Genomic DNA, 23,781 nt, shown 5'->3' on the forward strand with positions numbered 1-23,781 from the left:
GTGTGTGTGTGTGTGTGTGTGTGTCTTTGTGTGTATTACTTCCTTAATTTGTGTGCTGGAGGAATGCTGAGGCAGGTCAAGAGCTGAACTGGGGTAAAACATGAGTATATACACATGTATGTGTGTGTATATATGACTGTCCAGGAATGCAATAATCTGGGCTCCATGTATGCTGCTGTCTCAGAATTGCTTCTAATCTAAAACATTTTTAAGACATAATTTCTTCTTCTTGACGTTTTAGATGCTTATTGTCATATGGGGTTAACTTTTCTCCAGAATTTTAAACTAAAAGCACTTTCTCTTTTTGTTTTTAATGAGTTAAACAGGCAGCAGGTAGTTAAAATTTGCCTTCCAAACAAAATGGCATATCTCCCTTTTTAGGACTGGAATGTAAGAAGTTACAGAATTTCAGTATCTGGAAGGACTCAGAATTTACAAGCCAGCTCCCCTTAACCAGTATATTGTTAGATTATTTACAAGACTAAAGTTTTAATGGTCATTTCTCTTATTGTGGTACCACACCATATAACCTTTTAAACTCAGATGAAGATCGTTTTTGAAAAACAATCTTTACACCCCCTGTAATTTTTAAGCCCAATTTTTCCTCTTTATCTGAACTTTAAGGTTAAAGCATTAACATACTTGATGGTTTTTTATAGACTATTGTTTTAACCACAAGTGATAAAAAATATTTCTTCTATTCAGTTAACGTGTAACTTTTAAGTACTTATGTGCACATTACTGTACTTAGTGATGTGAGGAGGTGAAAATTTTTTTAACAAGTTACTCATACACAAGCACTAGTTGATATTTAGCAAATGACATGTTCCAAAAATGCTTCAAGTAATAGCCAGATGGATTAGCTACTTGAACTTTAACTTGCACCTTTGTCATTTTGCTACATCTTCACTCTAAGCAATGCTTAGGGACAATAAAGACAGAACCCTTCAGACTTGAAAATGAGATAGCCCTCTGAGAATTAAGCCAGTAAAATCTCAACATTGCGCTTTTCAATATACATCATTAAAGAAAAACAAGAAATTTGCATGGCTAAAGAGTGATGAAACCCCCAAAACAGTAACAGGATGGCCAGAGATATAGACTCCTAAAGTGACAGTAATTTTAATAAGTTGTATTATTGTACTATCATTGGTTAAATTTTTAAAATTTTTATTGGGGTATAATTGATTTACAATGTTGTATTAGTTTCAGGTATACAGCAAAGTGAATTGCTATACAAATACATATATCCACTCTTTTTTAGATCCTTTTCCCTTATAGGACAGAGTATTGAGTAGAGTTCCCTGTGCTATACAGTAGGTCTTCATTAGTTATCTGTTTTATATATAGTAGTATGTATATGTCAATCCCAATCTTCCAATTTATCCCTCCCTTCCCTTACCCCCTGGTAATCATAAATTTATTTTCTACGTCTGTAACTCTATTTCAAAGATATAAGTTTTTGTAGATAATTTCATTTGTAGCCTTTTTCTTAGATTCCACATATAAGCAATATCATATGATATTTGTCTTTCTCTGTCTGACTTACTTCACTCACTATGAGAATCTCTGGGTCCATCCATGTTGCTGCAAATGGCATTATTTTGTTCTTTTATATGGCTGAGTAATATTCCATTGTATGTATGGACCACATCTTCTGTATCCATTCCTCTGGAGATGGACATTTAGGTTGCTTCCGTGTCCTGGCTATTGTGAATTGTGCTACAATGAACATTGGGGTACATGTAGCTTTTTGACTTATGGTTTTCTCCATATGTACACCCAGGATTGGGATTGCTGGATCATACGGTAGCTCTATTTTCAGTTTTTTAAGGAACTTCCATACTGTTCTCCATAGTGGCTGTTCCAGTTTGCATTCCTATCACCCTCTCCAGCATTTATTGTTTATAGAGTTTCTGATGACGGCTATTCTGATGGGTGTAAGGTGATACCTCATTCTAGTTTTGATTTGCATTTCTCTAATAATTAGTGATTTTGAGCATCTTTTCACATGCTTTTTAATCTTCTGTATGTCTTCTTTGGAGAAATGTCTGTTTAGATTTTCTGCCCATTTTTTGATTGGGTTGTTTGTTTTTTTTGGCTTTTATACTATGTGAAGAAAGACTATGTGAACAGAAGTGGGGTGAACAATATGTAGCATAGAATAGTTATAGCCCAAAGAACCAGAAACTAGTAGTGTTTTTACAGAACTATCCAAATTTGATTGTTGTGAATTAGATTTCAGAATAACTTGGATAATATATCTTTTAAAATCATTTATCCTCCCTTTGCTGGGATGCAACTTCTTAATTACTAATTTAGCTTCCAAGATAATTTTCCATGGTCTGCCACAGGGTGACTTGCAAATGCCCCCCCCCCCAGGTACATTGGTCTGTAGATTGGTAGCAGTGGTCAGAGGTGCTGGATAGTGTAAAAAGCAGCAAGTTCTTATCGTATTATTAAATGCATTAACATACTCCAGTGAGTGATGTGGAAATATCATGCTAAGGAGAAGTGAATAACAAGAATTTGAATACTTCTTTTTTTAATATTTATTTGTTTATTTGGCTGTGCCGGGTCTTAGTTACAACACACGGGATCTTCGTCACCACGTGTGGGATCTTCGTTGTGGCAAGTGAGATCTAGCTCCCTGACAAGGGATCGAACCTGGGCCCCCTGCATTGGGAGTGCAGAGTCTTAACCACTGGACCACCAGGGAAGTCCCAAGAATTTGAATACTTCTAAGAGATTAAGTCACTAGGTTGAACAAAACAAGGTGGTATGTTTCTTTTTTATTGAAGTATAGTTGATTTACAATGTTACATTAGTTTCAGGTGGACAAAATATTGTTTCAACATTTTTATAGGTTATATTCCATTTAAATTTATTATAAAATATTGGCTACATTCCCTGTGCATTACATCCTTGTAACTTATTTATTTTCTACCTAGTAGTTTGTACCTCTTAATCCCATTCACCTATCTTGTCTCTCCCCCCACCCATCGTCCCACTTGTAACCACTAGTTTGTTCTCTGTGAGTCTGTTTTTGTTTTGTTATATTCACTCATTTGTTTTATTTTTTAGATGCTACATATAGGTGAAAATGTGTGTATTTGTCTTTCTCTGTCTGACTTATTTCACTAAGCATAATACCCTCCAGGCCCATCCATGTTACTGCAAATGGCAATTTTTCATTCTTTTTTATGGCTGAGTAACATTCCATTGTGTATATGTATGTATGTATATGTGTGTGTGTGTGTGAAGATATATACACATCTTTTTTTTAATACACATCTTCTTTATCCATTCATCTGTTCATAGACACTTAGGTCGATTTCATATTATGGCTATTGTAAATAATGCTGCTATGAACATTGGAGAGCATTAATCCTTTCAAATTAGTGTTTTTGTTTTCTTTGAATATATAACCAGGAGTGGAATTTCTTGATCATATGGTGGATCTAATTTTATTTTTTTGAGGAACCTCCATAGTCATTTCCATAATGGCTATACTAATGTACATTCTCACCAACAGTGCACAAGAGTTTCTTTACTCTGCATCCTTGCCAAAATTTATTTTTTTTTGTCTATTTGATGATAGTCATTCTGACAGGTTGGAGGTGATATCTCATTGTGGTTTTGATTTGCATTTCTCTGGTGGTTAGTGATGTTGAGCATCTTTTCATGTGCCTGTTGGTCCTCTTTGAAAAAAATTCTATTCAGGTCTTCTGCCCAGTTTTTAATCAAGTTGTTTGTTTTTTTGACAATGAGTTGTATGAGCTCTTTATATATTTTGGATATTTACTCTTGGCAGACATACCATTTGCAAATATCTTTCCTCATTGAGTATGTTGTCATTTTGTTTTGTTGATGGTTTCCTTTGCTGTGCAAAAGCTTTTAGTTTAATTAGGTTCATTTGTAATTTTTGCTTTTGTTTCTCTTGCCCGAGGAGAAAGATGCAAAAAAATGTTGTTAAGATTTACATCAAAAGTATATGCCTACATTTCCTTCTAGAGTTATGGTTTTTAGTCTTAAATTTAGGTTTTTAATCCTTTTTGAGTTTGTTTTTGTATATGGTATGAGAAAATGTTCTAATCTCATTCTTTTACACGTAGCTTTTCAGTTTTCCCAACAGCGCTTATTGAAGAGACTGTCTTTCCTCATTATGTACTTCTACCTCCTTTATCCTAGATTAATTGACCATATGTTTGTGGGTTTATTTCTGGGCTCTCTATTCTGTGCCATTGGTCTATGTGTCTGTTGTTATGCCAGTACCATGCTGTTTTGATTACTATAGCTGAGTAGTGTAGTCTGGAGTCAGGGAACATGACATCTCCAGCTTTGTTCTTTTTTCTCAAGATTGCTTTGAGTATTCAGGGTCTTTTGTGGTTTCATAAAAATTTTAGGATTATTTGTTCTAGTTCTATAAAAAAGTCATGGGTATTTTGATAGGGCTTGCATTAAATCTGTAGATTGCTTTGGGTAGTATGGAAATTTTAATAATGTTCTTCTCATCCATGACCATGGGATACCTTTCAATTTCTTTGTATCATCTTCACTTGCCTTCATTAATGTCTTACAGTTTTCAGAGTATAGTTAAGTTTATTCACAGGTATTTTATCCTTTTTGATACAAGTGTAAAATGGAATTGTTGTCTTGTTTTCTCTTTCCAATAGTTCATTATTAGTGTACAGAAAAGCAACCCATTTCTGTATATTGATCTTGTATCTCACAACTTTACTGAATTCATTTATTAGTTCTAATAGTTTTTTGGTGGAGACTTTAGGGTTTTCTAAATATAGTCATGTCATCTGCAAATAGTGATAGTTCTACTTCTTCCTTTCCAATTTGGATGCCTTTTATTTCTTTTTCTTGTCTGATTGCTGTGGCTAGGACTTCCAATACTATGTTAGATAGAAATGGTGAGAGTGGGCATCCTTGCCTTGTTCATGATTTTAGAGGAAAACCTTTCAGTTTTTCACCATTGAGTACAATGTTAGCTGTGGATTTGTCATAAATGGCCTTTATATTGAGATATTTTCCTTCTAAGCTAGCTGCTCTGTGGCATGTGGGATCTACCCAGACCAGGGCTCAAACCCGTGTCCCCTGCATTGGTGGGCAGATTCTTAACCACTGTGCCACCAGGGAAGTCATAAACTAACTTTTTTGAGAGTTTTTATCATGAATGGGTGTTGAATTTTGTCAGATGCTTGTTCTACATCTATTGAGATGATCATGTAATTTTTATTTTTCATTTTGTTAATTTGATATATCACATTGATTTGTGGATACTGAACTATCCTTACATCCCTGGAATAAATCCCACTTGATCATGGTGTATGATCCATTTGATATGTTGCTGAATTTGGTTTGCTAATATTTTATTGAGGATTTTTGCATCTATATTCATTAGAAATATTTGCCTGTGATTTTCTTTTTTGTAATGTCTTTGCCTGGTTTGGGTATCATGGTGGCTTTAAAGAATGAATTTGGATGTGTTTCCTTCTCTTCGATTTTTTGGAATAGTTTGAGGAGGATAGGGGAGTTTTCTGATTACTGATTTAATTTTAATACTAGTAGTCAGTCTGTTCAGATTATCTATTTCTTCCTGCTTCAGTCTTGGAAGATTGTATGTTTCTAGGAATTTATCCATTTCTTCTAGTCTGTCCAGTTTGTTGGCATATATCTGCTCATAGTACTCTCTTACGATTGTATTTTTGTGATATCAGTTATAGCTTCTCCTCTTTCATTTCTTATTTTATTTGTGTCCTCCCTCTTTTTTTCTTAATGAGCCTGGATAAAGGCTTACCAATTTTATTTATCTTTTCAAAAACCAGCTCTTGGTTTTATTGATTTTTTTCTATTATTTTTTGGGGGGTCTCTTTTATTTATTTCCACTCTGATCTTTATTATTTCCTTCCTTCTGCTGACTTTGGACTTTGTTCTTCTTCTAATTCCTCTAGATGGTTGGTTAGGTTTTTTATTAGAGATTTTTCTTATTTCCTGAGGTATGCCTATATTGCTATAAACTTCCCTCTTAGAACCGCTTTAGCTGCATCCCATAGATTTTGGAAAGTTGTGTTTTTATTTTCATTTTCATTTGTCTCAAGGTATTTTCTGTTTTCCTTTGATTTCTTTGTTGACCTATTGGTTTTTTAGTAGCATGTTGTTTAGTCTCCATGTGTTTGTGTTTTTCCCATTTTTCTTCTGGTAATTAACTTCTAGTTTCATACCATTGTGGTTGGAAAAGATACCTTAACTGTTTATTGTAGTTATAGTTGATTTTATAATTTTTGTCTTTTAATCTTCATACTAGCTTATTTAAGTGGTTAATTCACAGCCTTTACTATATATTTGCCTTTACCAATGGGATTTTTCCCTTCCTTTAAGTTCTTATTTCTTGTTATAGCCTTTTCTTTTTCACATAAAGAAGACCCTTTAACACTTCTTGTACAGTCAGTTTAGTAATATGAACTCTTAATTTTTGCTTATCTGAGAATCTCTATATCTCTCCTTCAGTGCTGAAATGACAACCTTGATGGGTAGAGTATCCTAAGTTGTAGACTTTTTCCTTTCAGCACATTAAATGTATCATGCCTCTCCCTTATGGCCTGCAAAGTTTCTGCTGAAAAATCAGCTTATAGCCTTATGGGAGTTCCCTTGTATGTAACTTTTTTTTTCTCTTGCTGCCTTTAGAATTCTCTCTTTACGTTTTGCCATTTTAACTATGATATGTCTTGGTGTGGGTCTCTTTGTTTTCACTTTCTTTGGGACTCTCTGTGATTCCTGTACCTAGATATCTCTCTCCTTCATGTTTGGGAAGTTTTCAGCCATTATTTCATCAAATACATCTCTACCTCTTTTTCTCTTCTCCTTCTGGGACCCCTGTAATGTGAATGTTAGTACACTTGATATTGTCCAGAGGTTCCCTTAAACCAGTCTCATTTTTTAAAGTTGTTTTTCTTTCTGCTATTCTGATTGTATAATTTCTATTATTCTATCTTCCAGAGAGCTCATGCATTCTTCTGTTATCACCTAATCTGCTGTTAATTCCTATAATTTATTTTTCAATTCAGTTATTGAATTCTTCGGCTCTGACTGGTTCTTTTTTCTATTTTCTAGTTCTTTCTTAAAATTCTCATGATGTTCATCTATTTTTTCCCCCAAGTTCAGGTAGCCATCTTATTACTATTGCTTCAAGCTCTTTATCAGGTAAATTGTTTATATCTGTTTCATTGGAGTTTTTTCAGGGGTGGTTTCTTGTTCTTTTGTTTGAAACATATTCTTCTGTCTTCTCATTTTGTTTAAATTTCTCTGTCTCTATGAAATTAGGTGAAACAGTTACCTGTTCTGATATTGAGGGTGTGTCCTTGTGTGGGAGGGTCCCTATGCAGTTTTCTTGTGCCTAGAGGCTTTGTTAGGTGGCTATACCTGAAGTGAGCAAGGGCCAGGTCTTTCCCTGAGGTGTGCTGGCAGCCACCACCTTGGTGGGGAGTAGGGCTGGAGCCAGAGCCAGGTGCAAGCTGGGACTTCTCCTTTGCTCAGTGTCCATCACTGCTCTATCAGGGGTGGGGTCTGGGTCCAAGAGGTTGGAACAGGAGCCCTGAGGGACTTGGGTTTTTCCAGGGTTTCTCCACCTTGGTTTAGGGGTGGCTGGGGCCTAAGGGCTTGGGGCTGCACTTCTGTGCTGGTTTCACTTTTCCCCAGTGTGCTTACCTCAGTTAGACGTTGGGTCAGGCCAGAAGGGTTGGTGCTACACTAGTGAGCTGGCTCCCTCAGTGTGGGAAGGGACACATGCTCGAGTGTGATAATTGTCTCTGCCCTGGAGCTAGTCTCACTCCCTCCTGATTGTGAGCAAGGATGCACTCTGGAAGTGGTAGTCTTTGCCCTGGAGCTAGTCTCACTCCCTCCCAAGTCCGTGCACCAAGCTTCATCCTGGTATGCTGGCAGTGGCTGCCAATACCCTGATGAAAGTGAAACTGCACCCCTTCAGATGTGACTTGAACCCAGCCACACTTCAGATGGGGTTTGAACCCACAGCCTCTGACTTAGGAGAGGACTCAAACCCATTTGCACCTCAGCTGGGACTCAAACCCACAATCTTCTAACTGAAACCACACAACCCATCTCAGGACTTAATGAAGTTCAGGTTCTTTATGCCTCCGTGCAGAAGGAATTCAGTGAGAGACAAAGTGATAGGCAAGAAGTAGATTTATTAATATCCTTTGTAAAGAATTTGCAGGAAAACGGGACATGAGAGGATGGTCATGTCCCAGGTCTTGGGTGAGTCCCTGGGATGGGCCCGCCAAGTGAGGGTCTTTGGCTCCACGCAGAAGGAATTCAAGAGCGAGCCATAGTAAAGTGAAGGCAGAGATACACATTCCATAGACAGAATGCTGGCCATCTCAGAAGGTGAGAGCAGCCCTAGGAGAAACACACTCCAAAGACAGAGTGTGGGCCATCTCAGAAGGTGAGAGAGGCCCTGAAATACGGGGAAGTTAGTTTTCATGGGCTGGGTAATTTCATAGGCTTATGAGTGGGAGGGTTATTCCAACTATTTTGAGGAAGGGGTGGGGATTTTGAGGAATTGGGCTGCTGCTCACTTTTTGCCCTTTTATGATTGGCCTCGGGACTGTCATGGCACCTGTGGGTGTGTCATTTAGCACGCTAATGTATTATGAGTCTCAAGGTCTACTGGAAGTCAAATTTTCCACCACCTTGGGCCTAATTGGTTCTAACCAGTTTATGTAGTATCCTCAACAGCTATGTCATTCTTTTAAAGGTTGTGCCCTGACCCCTTCCATTCTGTCTCAAAACCCCTCACTCCCCAGGAAGGATCCCTGAGCCTGTGAAATAGCCCCCTCCTCTTCTGTGTCCTCTGCTAGGGATGCAGGTCCTGACCAGATCACTTCTCCCTTCCTACCAGATTGTGTGTGAATCTTTCCTCACAGCTTTGGTTGTAGAGGAGCCTTCCTGCTAGTTCCCAGTGAGAGTCATTCTGTATGTAGTTGTAGCTTTGATGTTTTCGTGAGGGGAGGTGAGTCCAGCATCCTCCTATTCCGTCACCTTGAATCCACCCCAAGATGGTACATTTCTATTCATTTGCAACAACTACATTTATATATTGCTTAAATATTGGAATAATGCTTTGTAATGAGGTGTGCTCATTATTCTGTCACTGAATTGGAATTGGTTTATCCATTCATTGAACGAATATTTGCTGACAGCTTACTCTGTACCAGACACTGTTAAAGGTGCTTGGGATATGTAAGTGAACAAAATAGATAAGATACATTTTTTTTAAATTAAGGACTAGTGAGGAGAAAAAGACAATGGGATAAACACAGTGGACTAAGGAAACTCTAAGGTTTATGGTGGGCAGTGAGAAGATTGGACAGATAAAGTAGAGCCAGTTGTTTGACAGCTTTGGATGCTATTTTAAAGAATTTAAATTCAATAGTCAGTAAGCAGCTAACATGGATTCTTTAACTGACAACTGACATCGTCAAAGTAGTATTTCAGGAAGATTAAGGAAATAGGTAGTATCTGAGATGGGCAGGAACTTGAGACAGAAGAATGATTAGGGAACAATTGCTAAACTCTAGACATGAGGTAATGAGGTTGTAAAGGACCAAGAAAGACATACAACTGAGATGTTGAAAAAGAAGAGGCTAGCTAGGTTTTGGTGATAACGGATAGTCACAGAGAAGTAGAGGTAAGAATAAAGCTGACTAAATTTTGAGCATAAATTTTAGGGAAAGTGTTTATCCATTCCCATGTACAGAGGGTTGGAATATATATTGGGGAAAAGATTCCTGAAAATCAAATTTTCAATTTACATTTTTAAAGGCTTTAAAACTTATGGGTCTAATAATTCTGTTTCTTTATAATTATCTTAATAAGATAATCATAAATATAAAGGAGTATGTACAAAAAAATCATTTATGTTAGTGAAAAATTTGAAACAACCAAAATAACCAACAATAGAAGATCAGTTAAGTCTCACTCAGCCTAGCTGGATCCATTAACTGGTTGATTAATAGAAAAATTTTAAAGTGGAGACTCATTAAATTGATATGTACATATGCCTTAAGTATTTTCTTTACTTCAAACATAACTGTGTACATTCATCAATTTTTTATACGGGGCTATTGTCTTTTCCATATCAATGGGCATATCATGTCCATTAAAATATTGTCTACAGTGTACAGTTAGAGTTTCTTTAAAATGGCATGAGAATTCAATGATATCTGCCAAACAATCTGAGTGCATAATTCTAGACTTTTATTACTTTTTTTCCTGTTTTTTTTTCCCATACCTAATTAAAGTTTTTAATCACTTACATTTTTCCATTGCCCCTCCATAGGCCACTCTAAGGACTTTGGCTTTTATTCTAATATGGAAAACAGCTGCAGTTTTGAATAGAGAAATTGCATTATCTGAGATATGATATAACAGAATCACTCTGGCTACTCTGAGAATGGACTATGGTGTGTGTGTGGCAGGTGTTGGGAGTAGGGGGAGGGTGTCCTTTGTGCACTTTATACTCCATAATTGTTTCATTGCAAAAACAACTGTGGCTCTCTTTCCAGTGTTTGCATTTCCTTTTAGCCCCAATGTGAATAACAAAATATGGAGACAATAGGAAAACCAAGGATCCAAGAAGCACGGCAGACTTTAGAACCATCTTAGAAAATATGGAATTAGGTGGGAAGCTACATAAGGCTTTTCAGGGTGTTTAAGAAGAAACAAAGACAAAGAATCAGGTATAATTCCTAGAAAGTCCTCTCCACCCCTGCTGCCATCATTTAGCTAATTGGTTCTCAAATGCATAGGCCCATTAGAATCTCCTGGAGAGCTTTAAAAATACCAGTGCCTGGGCCCCATCCCAGATATACTGATGCATTTGGTCTGGAGTGGGACCTAGGTCTCATTATATATATATATAAAAAAAAAATCCCAGGTGATTCCAATGTGCATCTTGCATTAAAATAAATTGTTTTTCAAGTCTGTTTAGGTCTTATCCTCATATGATATTGGGTAACTTGTGACTGATTACCTCCACCATCTAGGACAAAACTGTATGGCTTGAGGAATTTCAGCTGGCATTTATGATCTTATTTTCTTGAGGTAGGGTGGTGGAGGGGGAGGTTATCTTCATGTTGGGTCTGAAGGCAGGGTCATTTCCTTCATGTAGAGGCAAAGTGATGTTAGTTTTCCACCTACATTAGGAGATCTAAGAAGGCACAACTCAAGCTAATAGGCAGTACACACTGTGGTTCAAACCTTTTCTCAATTATCCTATGTGGCATTGTACCATAAAGTATCCCTCAGGGAAGGATCAAATATGTTGCCACAGAGGATATACCTACTTCGTCTTTCTCTGCTGAATGGCTCACCACTGAAAGCCATGGATTACTCGTTATTAGGCCCTAAAGAATCCTGTCTTTGTGGCAGTGGCCTTAAAAACATTGTTTCTGACTTGTGTTAGTCAGCCTCTAAGATGGCCTCCAGTGATTCCTGCTTTCTGGTTTGTATGCCTTTGTTAATTCCCTCTCCTTGAGTACAGGCAGAAGCGATGAGACACTTCTGAAGATTAGGCTATGAAATACTGTAACTTCCGTTGTGGGCACTCTTTTTCATTCTCTCTGATTCCTTGCTCTGTGGGAAACAAACTGCCATGTTTTAAGTGGAGCTATGGAGAAGCTCACGTGGCGAGGAAGTGATATTTCAAACCCACAACCAGTGAGGATCTAAGGTCGATCCCTCTCTGAGTTGAGCATTGAGATAACAGATAACTGCAGTTCTGGCCAACACCTTGATTGCAACCTTATAGAAGATGCTAGCTAGAGACACCTAGCTAAACCATACACAGGTCCCTAACCACATTAACTATGAGATAATGAAAACTTGCTGTTTAAGCCATTAAGTTTTAGGATAATTTGTTACACAACGATAGATAACTAATACGTGTCTGGCTGGACTTATCAAGAGAAAGGCCTTCCGTCTTCAAGCTAAATGTTATTATTCATTTCACATTTCAGTTATTAGACTATAAGTTCTATTCATATGAAAAGAAGATAAATTTTTATCATCTCATAAATTCAATTTGACGATTTGGAAACTCCTGAAATTGAAGAGACTAGGACTTTTGCTGTTGCTTTCTGGCAAATCTTCGCAACTCAGGAGAAAGTAAGGAGGACCTTCAAAATGGCAGAGGAGTAAGACATGGAGATCACCTTCCTCCCCACAAATACAGCAAAAATACAACTACATGTAGAACAACTCCTACAGAACACCTCCTGAATGCTGGCATAAGACCTCAGACTTCCCAAAAGGCAAGAAACTCCCTACGTACCTGGATAGGGCAAAAGAAAAAAACAGAGACAAAAGAATAGGGATGGGACCTGCACCTCTGGGAGGGAGCTGTGAAGGAGGAAAAATTACCACACACTAGGAAGCCCCGTGTCTGGTGGAAATGGGGGTTGCGTGGGGGGGAAGCTTCAGAGCCACAGAGGAGAGTGTAGGAACAGGGGTGCAGAGAGCAAAGCGAAGAGATTCCCACACAGAGGATCAGTGCCGACCAGCACTCACCCGCCGGAGCGGGTGGGGGCTGGGAGCTGAGGCTCGGGCTTCGGAGTTCAGATCCCAGGGAGAGGACTGGGGTTGGCTGCGTGAACACAGCCTGAAGGGGGCTAGTGAGCCACAGCTAAGCTGGAGGGAGTCCGGGAAAAATCTGAAACTGCCTAAGACTCAAGAGACCATTGTTCAGGGTGTGCGAGGAGATTCGGAACACCGCCTAAACGAGCTTCACAGATGGTGCGAGCCAGGGCTATCAGCGCGGACACCAGAGTCGGGCATGAAATCCTAAGGCTGCTGCTGCAGCAACCAAGAAGGCTGTGTCTAATTGGTAATTACCATTCCTATTAATTGATATTTATTGGACATTCCATCCAAAACAACAGAATACACTTTCTTCTGAAGTGCTCATGAAACATTCTTCAGGATAGATCATATCTTGGGTCACAAATCAAGCCTTGGTGAGTTTAAGAAAATTGAAATCATATCAAGCACCTTTTCTGACCACAACACTATGAGACTAGATATCAATTACAGGAAAAAAACTGTTAAAATACAAAAACATGGAGGCTAAATAATACACTACTAAATAACCAAGAGATCACTGAAGAAATCAAGAGGAAACCAAAAAATACCTAGAAACAAATGACAATGAAAACATGATGACCCAAAACCTATGGGATGCAGCAAAAGAAGTTCTAAGAGGGAAGTTTATAGCAATACAATCCTACCTCAAGAAAGAAGAAACGTCTCACATAAACAACATAACTTTAAACCTAAAGCAATTAGAGAAAGTACAAAAAAAAAAAAAAACCCCAAAGTTAGCAGAAGGAAAGAAATCATAAAGATCAGATCAGAAATAAATGAAAAAGAAATGAAGGAAACAATAGCAAAGATCAATAAAACTAAAAGCTGGTTCTTTGAGAAGATAAACAAAATTGATAAACCTTTAGCCAGACTCATCAAGAAAAAAAGGGAAAAGACTCAAATCAAGAGAATTAGAAATGAAAAAGGAGAAGTAACAACTGACACTGCGGAAATACAAAGGATCATGAGAGATTACTACAAGCAACTATATGCCAACAAAATGGACAACCTGTAAGAAATGGACAAATTCTTAGAAAAGGACAACCTTCTGAGCCTGGACAAGGAAGAAATAGAAAATATAAACAGACCAATCACAAGCACTGAAACTGAAACTGTGATTAAAATTCTTCCAACAAACAAAAGCCCAGGACCAGATGGCTTCACAGGCGAATTCTATCAAATGTTTAGAGAAGAGATAACACCTATCCTTCTCAGACTCTTCCAAAATAGAGGGAGGAGCATTCCCAAACTCATTCTACGAGGCCACCATCACCCCGATACCAAAACCAGACAAAGATGTCACAAAAAAAGGAAACTACAGGCCAGTATCATTGATACACATAGATGCAAAAATCCTCAACAAAATACTAGCAAACAGAATCCAACAGCACATTAAAAGGATCATACACCATGATCAAGTGGGGTTTATCCCAGGAATGCAAGGATTCTTCAATATATGCAAATCAATCAATGTGATACTCCGTATTAACGAACTGAAGGATAAAAACCATATGATCATCTCAATAAATGTGGAAAAATCTTTCAACAAAATTGAACACCCATTTATGATGAAAACCCTCCAGAAAGCAGGCATAGAGGGAACTTACCTCAATGTAATAAAGGCCATATATGACAAACCCACAGCCAACATCGTTCTCAATGGTGAAAAGCTGAAACCATTTCCTCTAAGATCAGGAGCAAGACAAGGTTGTCCACTCTCACCAGTATTATTCAACATAGCTTTGGTAGTTTTAGCCCCAAAAATCAGAGAAGAAAAAGTAATAAGAGGAATCCAAATAGAAAAGAAGTAAAGCTGTCACTGTTTGCAGATGACATGATACTATATGTAGAAATCCTAAAGATGCTACCAAAAAACTACTAGAGCTAATCAATGAATTTGGTAAAGCAGCAGGATACAAAATTAATGCACAGAAATCTCTTGCATTCCTACACACTAATGATGAAAAATCTGAAAGAGAAATTAAGGAAACAATCCCATTTACCATTGCAACAAAAAGAATAAAATATCTCGGAATAAACCTACCTAAGGAGCCAAAGACCTGTGCTGAAAACTATAAGACACTGATGAAAGAAATTAAAGATGATACAAACAGATGGAGAGATATACCATGTTCTTAGATTGGAAGAATCAACACTGTGAAAATGACTGTACTAACCAAAGCAATCTACAGATTCAGTGCAATCACTATTAAATTACCAATGGCATTTTCACAAAACTAGAACAAAAAATTTCACAGTTTGTATGGTAACACAAAAGACCGTGAATAGCCAAAGCAATCTTGAGAAAGAAAAAATGGAGCTGGAGGAATCAGGCTCCCGACTTCAGACTATACTACAAATCTACAGTAACCAAGACAATATGGTACCAGCACAAATCAGAAATATAGATCAATGGAACAGGATAGAAAGCCCAGAGATAAACCCACGCACATATGGTCACCTTATTTTTGATGAAGGTGGCAAGAATATACAATGGAGAAAAGACAGCCTCTTCAATAAGTGGTGCTGGGAAAACTGGACAGCTACATGTAAAAGAATGAAATTAGAACACTCCCTCTTACCATACATGAAAATAAACTGAAAATGGATTACAGACCTAAATGTAAGGCCAGACACTATAAAACTCTTAGAGGAAAACATAGGCAGAACACTCTATGACATAAATCACAGCAAGATCCTTTTTGACCCACCTCCTAGAGAAATGGAAATAAAAACAAAAATAAATGGGACCTAATGGAACTTAAAACTTTTGTACAGCAAACGAAACCATAAACAAGACAAAGAGACAACTCTCAAAATGGAAGAAAATATTTGCAAATGAAGCAACTGACAAAGGATTAATCTCCAAAATTTACAAGCAGCTCATGCAGTTCAATATCCAAAAAGCAAACAACCCAATCCAAAAATGGGCAGAAGACATAAATAGACATTTCTCTAAAGAAGATACACAGATAGCCAACAAACATGTGAAAGGATGCTCAACATCACTAGTCATTAGTGAAATGCAAATCAAAACTAAAACGAGGTATCACCTCACACCAGTCAGAATGGCCATCATCAAAAAATCTACAAACAATAAGTGCTGGAGAGGGTGTGGAGATAAGGGAACCCTCTTGCACTATTGGTTGGAATGTAAACTTATCCAGCCACTATGGAGAATAGTATGGAGGTTCCTTAAAAAACTAAAAATAGAACTACCATACGACCCAGCAATCCCACTACTGGGTATATACCCTGAGAAAACCATAATTCAAAAAGAGTCATGTAGCACAATATTCATTGCAGCACTATTTACAATAGCCAGGACATGGACACAACCTAAGTGTCCATCAACAGATGGATGGATAAAGAAGATGTGGCACATATATACAATGGAATATTACTCAGCCATAAAAAGAAATGAAATTGAGTTATTTGTAGTGAGGTGGATGGACCTAGAGTCTGTCATTGACAGTGAAGTAAGTCAGAAAGAGAAAAACAAATACCATATGGTAACACATATATATGGAATCTAAAAAGAAAAATAAATGGTTCTGAAGAACCTCGGGCAGGACAGGAATAAAGATGCAGATATAGAAAATGGACTTGAGGACACGGGAAGGGGAAAGGGTAAACTGGGACAAAGTGAGAGAGTAGCATTGACATATATACACTACCAAATGTCAAATAGCTAGTGGGAAGCAGCCGCATAGCACAGGGAGATCAGCTTGGTGCTTTGTGACCACCTAGAGGAGTGGGATAGGGAGGATGGGAGGGAGACGCAAGAGGGAGGGGATATGGGGATATATGTATACGTATTGCTGATTCACTTTGTTATACAGCAGAAACTAACCATTGTAAGGCAAGTATACTCCATTAAAGATGTTAAGAAAAAAACAAGTACGTTTTCTTGGCAAACCATTCTAAGTTAGAGCATGAGTGGAAGCATATGTGGGCCTGAAGGTACATCACCTTCATTGAAAGCCGCCGCTCTGCTGGATGCATATAGAAGTGGAATAAAGAGTAGCCTGGGGGTGGGCAATACAGGGGTAGGAAATTGAGATTCAAACTATTATGTATAAAATAAGCTACAAGGATATATTGTACAACACGGGATATAGCCAATATAATAACTATAAATGGAATATAACCTTCAAAAAGTGTGAATCACTATATTGGACACCTATAACTTACATAATATTGTATATCAGCTATATATCAATTAAAAATAGTAAAGTTTAAAATAAAGAGTAGCCTGGCAACAGTGTTGAAATAGGCATGAAGGTTTAATGAACTATGGCATATTAACATATGCATTAAGAACTCAAATCAGAGAGACCAATTAATAGATATTCTCTAAAAACTGTTTTAAGGTGATCATAGAAATGGTCAAGGCTGATAATCATCTGATACCCACAAGTTAGTCACAGTGGCCTGAATCTATTCTAATAGAGCAGTGGTATATTCTGATTGACCAGTAACCACTCATACTCGTCATTAAATATTTTTAATGTCACTCTGGTTCATAGTAAACTTTTACATAAACTTTTGGTTTTCTTTAGCCATGTGTCACCTGCGTGTAAAGTTGAACTATGAGAGGTATAGGATCTCTTGTGTCTTATTCATGCCCAAGTATATGGCAGTGGGATAGTAGTGTAAATGAAGCCACATGAGAAAGTTTACACATTTTTCTGATGCATCACTTTTTCCCACTGGTATGAATTTTATATTAAAGCAAACATAAATATATAGTGGAATAAAATGCAAAAATCACATGTGTTTTAAGAGAATGATTTTCAGGAAAATTTGTGTCTTTGGTGGGCTACCTTTGCATTATTCCTTAGACTCTCATTCTCTACCTCTACTAGTATTGGTATTTAAATAGAAAATTGTGAGAGGCACTGATTTAGGATATTTGTGGATACAGAATTGCTTTTACTATAGCTGGTCCCATAGTCCATCTCTATGTTATTTGTCACTTTAGAGAAGCAGAAGGGCAAACTCTGAGAGATGGAAACTAAGAATTTATCTCCAGCATCCCTTCTCTTCTGTCATTAAGTTGAATTTTAGCCAACTCAAAGGCTGATAATTTATATTATAGCATTTTTTATGTAAAAATGTTTTAGTTCACTAATTGCATTGAGAGTATCTTTATTTCTTCTTTTGTTAACATTTTATATTCTTCTGTTTAATTTTTTCCTTCCTAATTCTTGGAAACCAATGTATTTAACCAATTTTCTCTTTCAAAGAACATTTAGAAAAGGTTACTCTGTTTATCTGGCTATTTTGCACAGTGCTTTCCATTTGTAAGTAAAGAGGTGCATTTAAAAGTTGAATAGGGGGCTTCCCTGGTGGCACAGTGGTTGAGAGTCTGCCTGCCGATATAGGCACGCGGGTTCGTGCCCCGGTCCGGGAAGATCCCACATGCCGCGGAGCGGCTGGTCCCGTGAGCCATGGCTGCTGAGCCTGTGCGTCCGGAGCCTATGCTCCGCAACGGGAGAGGCCACAACAGTGAGAGACCCGCGTACCGAAAAGTTGAATAGGAGTCAGAATGAGAAATTTCATCATTTTTTTCCTCCTTTTGAGTCAAATATGACAGTATAGACTATTATATATGAAGTGAAGTGCCAAAACATGTCACATTTGCATGCAAATGTAAAGGTTATATCTCAATAGGAATAATTTTTTTTAAAGACCACTAACTAATAATCCTAATCATCCAAGAGTAGGAAATACATGCTGAATGACCTAGACTCTTGTGGCAGTTCTGAACCTAACCAGCTATGTGATTTGGGATCTGTTACAGTCTCAATTTCCTGGTCTACAAATGAATAGTAAGGACTAAGGCCGCTTGCAGTGTTTAGATTCTTGAATTCTAAGTGTATGTAACTAGTGCAGATTTTATTTTCTAAAATTTTCACATTAAGTGTAAAAAAAAGGGGGAGGGAGGATAAAGAATTATAAGTACATGTTTCTAGAAACACTACTGGATTGGACTTACTGCTAAATGTTGGTTAATTCAGCGTTGCTTTGTAATTTGTTCATAACTATAACTCTATAGTCAGAGTATTTGGTCCTAATATAGCTCATAACTTATATACATACACACTGTTTCTGTTTAAATTTCCATATAATCATGTTTCACCCTTTTTAAAATAAAGTACGGTTAGTCTCATTATGAATTTTCTTTGATACTCAAACATTGAGTGAATTCATATAAAAAATTGATTATGGACAGGCACTCTGCTAGACACTAAGGAAACAAATATGAAAAACATAGATCCTCAAAAAAAAAAAAAACCATATAGGTCCTCTTCTGCTCTCAGTATGTTCACAAGACACCAGTAACAGAAGCCTGATCTAGGAACCTAGACTAGCAAGGCCCTTGAATCATACAACAGTTAAGAATATCATTCATGGCATTTCCCTAGAGTATATCTGAGGAAGGGCAATTTTTTCTAGCTTCCTGCAGCCTCATCATGTAGGTTGAGTCACAAGGAAATCAAATGAACCTATTATTTCTGTTAACTTAGCCTTTTCATGTAACTCTCTCTTATAAATGTATTATCAGTTAATATTTGTATAAAATAAAGGGACTTAAAAGACAAATATTTTGAAATAAAAACCACCCTTATTAGCGTACCACCAATTTAATTTCGATAAATGTTGGCCTTCTACTGATGAACATTAAAGTGCTAACAAGATCTACCAATGCCAGAATTATGAAGTAGAAATTTATCTTTTCAATAAGTCCATTATCTGTAGCCTGACCTCAAGCCTTCATTGCTATTCAGGGCCTCAAATCCCTAAGTATAGACTCTACTTTGGGCATTGTGCTCTTGCCATTGAACAGGAAAACAACTTTCAATGCTGCCATATTTTGAATGGCAGAGATTTCTAGAGATTAGAAAAACTACTAACTTTAAATATGCATATTTTTTAAATGTTGTACTATTCTACTCATGAACTCAAATATAGTTTAACTTTAAAATCCTGTAAGTTCTTTTATCTACAGTGATTTTACTTATAAGATCCAATTTAGTTGACAAGAGTATGTGGCAAAACATATTTCACATTTTTGTATTGTTCCTTGTGAGACATCTATTGTAAGAATTGCTGCAAGCTGTCATTTTTGTCTGCTGTCCAGGATTTGCTGGCCTGAGTGCTGTGTACTAGACTTGGTGTTGCTCATGAGGGGGAGGGGGAACTTGCAATTGAGCCAGACGGTTTTGTTATTGCTTTAGAATTAAAAGCATATGAAACAGATACAGCTTATTAAGGTTTTTTTTTTATAAATAACATAAACTTAAATAACAAAACAGTAAAGTTCAAATACAACTTAAAATAGAGTTTAATGCGGTAACCACAGGATAAAAGCATGATTATTTGTGGGAAGAACATTATTAAAAGCCATATTCCCGAATATGAATTATACAAAAGATAGATTATGTTACTTGAAAAAAACATAAAAGATTTTTGAATTTTACTTTTAGGGATTATAAAATGTTATTTTGTGGTGAGTGAGATGAAGTACAGTATTATCATCATTATTGCTATTTTATATACAAGATTTTTGAAAACATCCTTTAAGCAATACCCTTTCAATTGGGAGCAGCATTAGGAATTTTGTTCTTGTTAACAGGTACAAGCATGTTCTAATCTTATACTCTTGTAAAACTACCTCTTTGATTCATTTCCATAATAGAATTTTTGAGAATATTCCTTCTTTTCTGATTAGAATTTAAGTGGTTCATAATTTTTCACTAGAAAGCATTCAGATACTGCTCATCTTCCATAGTTAGTGTTGGCTGGATTATCTGACAAATCATTCCAGCAGCTTTTAGGTCTGACACATCTTATATAACATCATCTGCATTATTATTATTATAGCAGCCATTTTATAAGCAGATAGGAATATTTAAATAATCATTATCAGATAATCAAATCTAACAGTCTTAAGGGTAAATTAATTTAAGAAAAAACATTACTATTACTGACATCATGATTGTACAACCAGTTTTACAATTTTTTACAACTTTTAGTTACTAAATCTGATTTTTGTGTATATTTTTTCAAATCTTTCTTTAATGCAGTCTCTTAAAATAAACATAAATGCGCAAGTCCAGCTTGATCAGTTTTTCAGTAGTTTTCCAGCCTTTCTTGGTTACTTAAAAAAAAAAAAAAAAAGAAAAGAAAAAAGGAAGAAAACAGTCCACTTAAAGAAATCTCCCTGCTGGAACTGGTTTCTTATATGCCATATATGATTAGGTTATTGCCATAGGAAGAAAGTGGGCTGTTTTTTGTTCTTTCTTCGTTTTTTTCCCTCTTACAGGAACCCCCTTTTGATTTAAGGCAACAAACATTTCTCCTCCACTGTGTGTCCATTTAGCTGATGCATATGTGTTGTAGTGGTTTTCCAGAATTAATTCTTTGAAGTTACAGTCTTCATTGCATTCTTTCTGCAAAGAACAACAAACAAACAACATTATCCAAATTATTTTTGGAGGGACTCAATTAGACAAAGAATAAGCAGTAATATTTAGTAGGATTAAAACATACATGACTTTTTTTGAGCAGGCATAATGCAGTTTGTTATATATACTTAGCATATTTGAAAAAAGATTAAATTTTTTAAAAGATAAAATGATACACATTTAGTTATGCAACATAGTTTCAAACATGTAGCTTTTTGGCAGTCAGTTGCTACTATTCTTAAGTATTAAGAGCTATTTCCTCCTAATTAGCAGCTCTCATATTACTATGCCCAAGTCACTCTTTCCCTAACACTGACATTTTGATACAATTAGCAGAGCCTCTGCCTCCCTCAGCTGAAGGACATATTTCACAACTTTTCTTCATTTACTATTACATTGCCTGTGATAGTGATGGAAAATAAAAAGTTAATTTGTTCATCCAACTATTCATTCATTCACTTAAACCTGTATTTTTACGTAGTCTGTGCCAGGAACACAAAGGAAAGTCAATTATACTTTGTTATAGTGGGATGAACAGTTGCATATTTCATGTTATAATAAAGTGGGAACAATGGGAATGCTTACAGTTCAAAGCCCATGATTGTGAGATTGATGTTGATAAACAAACGTCTGGATTTTTTTTCCCCAAGAATTTTCATGTCAGCAAAGTGCAAATTGGGTGAACTTTAACAAAAAGAGCTTTAATACTGACAGATGGACATTTTAGATTTTAAGAATCTAAAATACAAATGGAATTTTAGAGCTGGAAGGATCCTTAGAGGTCAGTTAATCTGACTTGTTTTACAGATGAAGAAACCAGAGTCCAGAGAACTTAAGCAAATTGTCCAAGATCACACAGAAAATTTAATTATTAAGTATAAAATGTTTTAATGAAATCATTGAATTATGTAGTTTGAGAGGAGTTAATTTCATTTTTACTTTTCAGAAAGGGAAGATATTTTTGACAAAAATAAATATGAGAAATTAAGTCTAAGGTATCAATTATCAATACCTTTGCATAGAGTTTTCCTTCCTTGTTCATTGCAAGATAATATTCACTTTCCACTCCTTTGATTGCTACAATTCCAACGGCCACTGTCCTGATTTCCATGATGTCTGCAAGGAATCACAGAAAGATATGTCAGTTATTCACCCAGCTTTGCAGATTATCCAAGAATGACCATTTGTCCTTATTTCTATTTCACTTGGAAGTTAAGATTATTAACATGATTATTTACTCAGCCTGAGACCCCCATCCACCCATAACATGTACACACAAACACCAGATTAGTCCTTATTAAATGTGGGAAGTGCAAAACTATTGATTTTTTATTTTGTAGAAAAAGATATTTGGATTCAAAAAGAAGAGTTACATACTTGAATTTTGCTTTTTCTTCTCTAGAATTACATTTCTAATTTACTGTAATAGTAATAATAACATCAATAATACCTAAAGTTTATTCAATTCATACCACATGCAAAGTATTGTTTTAGCACTCATGTATTAATACATGTACTTATCACCAAGACTATAAGGCAAGTACTCATATTTTCCCCAGTTTACAGATCAAGAAGCTCAGGTACAAAGAAGTAATTTGCCCAAATTCTCAGCTGGTAAGTGGCAGAAGTGGAATTTGAACCCAAAAGGTCTGGCTCTTAATCATTATATAATGCTATGAAAGTATATAATTAGCTAACATCTTTAATTTTCTACTTAAGCTTTATATTAATAATTATTGCTGACAGAATATTTCTTGAATATACTGAAAATGAATAAAATTCCGACTAAAGCAATTGTAAATGATGGTAAACAGAACCAACTACCTTTAAAAAATTAAATATTTTATTTTGATTTGTTTTTTAAAATTTTTATTAGAGTATGGTTGATTTACAATGTTGTATTAGTTTCAGGTGTACAACAAAGTGAATCAGTTATACATATACATATATCCACTCTTTTTTAGATTCTTTTCCCATATAGACCATTACAGAGTATTGAGTAGAGTTCTCTGTTCTATACGGTAGGTCCTTATTAGTTATCTATTTTATATATAGTAGTGTGTATATGTCAATCCCGTCTACCAATTTATCCCTCCCCTCCCTTACCCCCTGGTAACTATAAGTTTGTTTTCTACATCTGTAATTCTGTTGCTCTTTTGTACATAAGTTCATTTGTACCCCCCCAAAATAGTAAATATTTTAAACTGATAGTGAGCTTTTTGATAATGAAAACAGCATCTAAAACCAAATTATGAGTCCTGATCACAGAATATTTTATAACTTTATACCATTTAATTAATTTTTTAACCATTATTGAAATTGCCACAAGAAAACCTACTGTTTCATTATATATCATTTCCTAAAGTGCTGTATTTTAATACTCTAACTACAGTAAGAAAAAAACCTCTCAATCAATTTTTTAAAATGGCATAGAAATTAAAAGTTTAGTGAACTGTTTTATGTAACTACTGGTAATTATACTTTCAACTTGAGACATTCTCTTTCTTGCGCTTAACATAATGTAAAGAAAATTCCAAGTGAAAATTATCTGCATAAATCAAGTTTCCAGAAGCTGTGTTCTAAAATAGTCACTTAAGTGGAGGAAATTCTAATTTTTTTATTCCATGCCTTCACTTCATCC

At 36.1% G+C, this 23,781-nt stretch overlaps 2 protein-coding genes across 2 annotated transcripts in view; one reads left to right on the plus strand and one right to left on the minus strand.

Annotated features, from left to right (window-relative positions):
* Window positions 1-23,781, plus strand: part of FAM227B (family with sequence similarity 227 member B) — a 259,682-nt gene that overhangs the window by 83,562 nt on the left and 152,339 nt on the right. The gene's annotated exons all lie outside the window — the stretch shown is intronic.
* Window positions 20,823-23,781, minus strand: part of FGF7 (fibroblast growth factor 7) — a 62,322-nt gene continuing 59,363 nt past the window's right edge. Inside the window, exons 3-4 of the mRNA XM_030842792.3 lie at window positions 22,153-22,256; window positions 20,823-21,125 (exon numbers count right to left, since the gene is read on the minus strand). Of these exons, the coding sequence (XP_030698652.1) occupies window positions 20,931-21,125; window positions 22,153-22,256 (299 nt within the window). The 3' untranslated portion in view covers window positions 20,823-20,930. The remainder of the gene's footprint in view (window positions 21,126-22,152; window positions 22,257-23,781) is intronic.

The sequence above is a fragment of the Globicephala melas genome, chromosome 2 (assembly GCF_963455315.2).
Source record: "Globicephala melas chromosome 2, mGloMel1.2, whole genome shotgun sequence".
Taxonomy (NCBI): Eukaryota; Metazoa; Chordata; class Mammalia; order Artiodactyla; family Delphinidae; genus Globicephala; species Globicephala melas.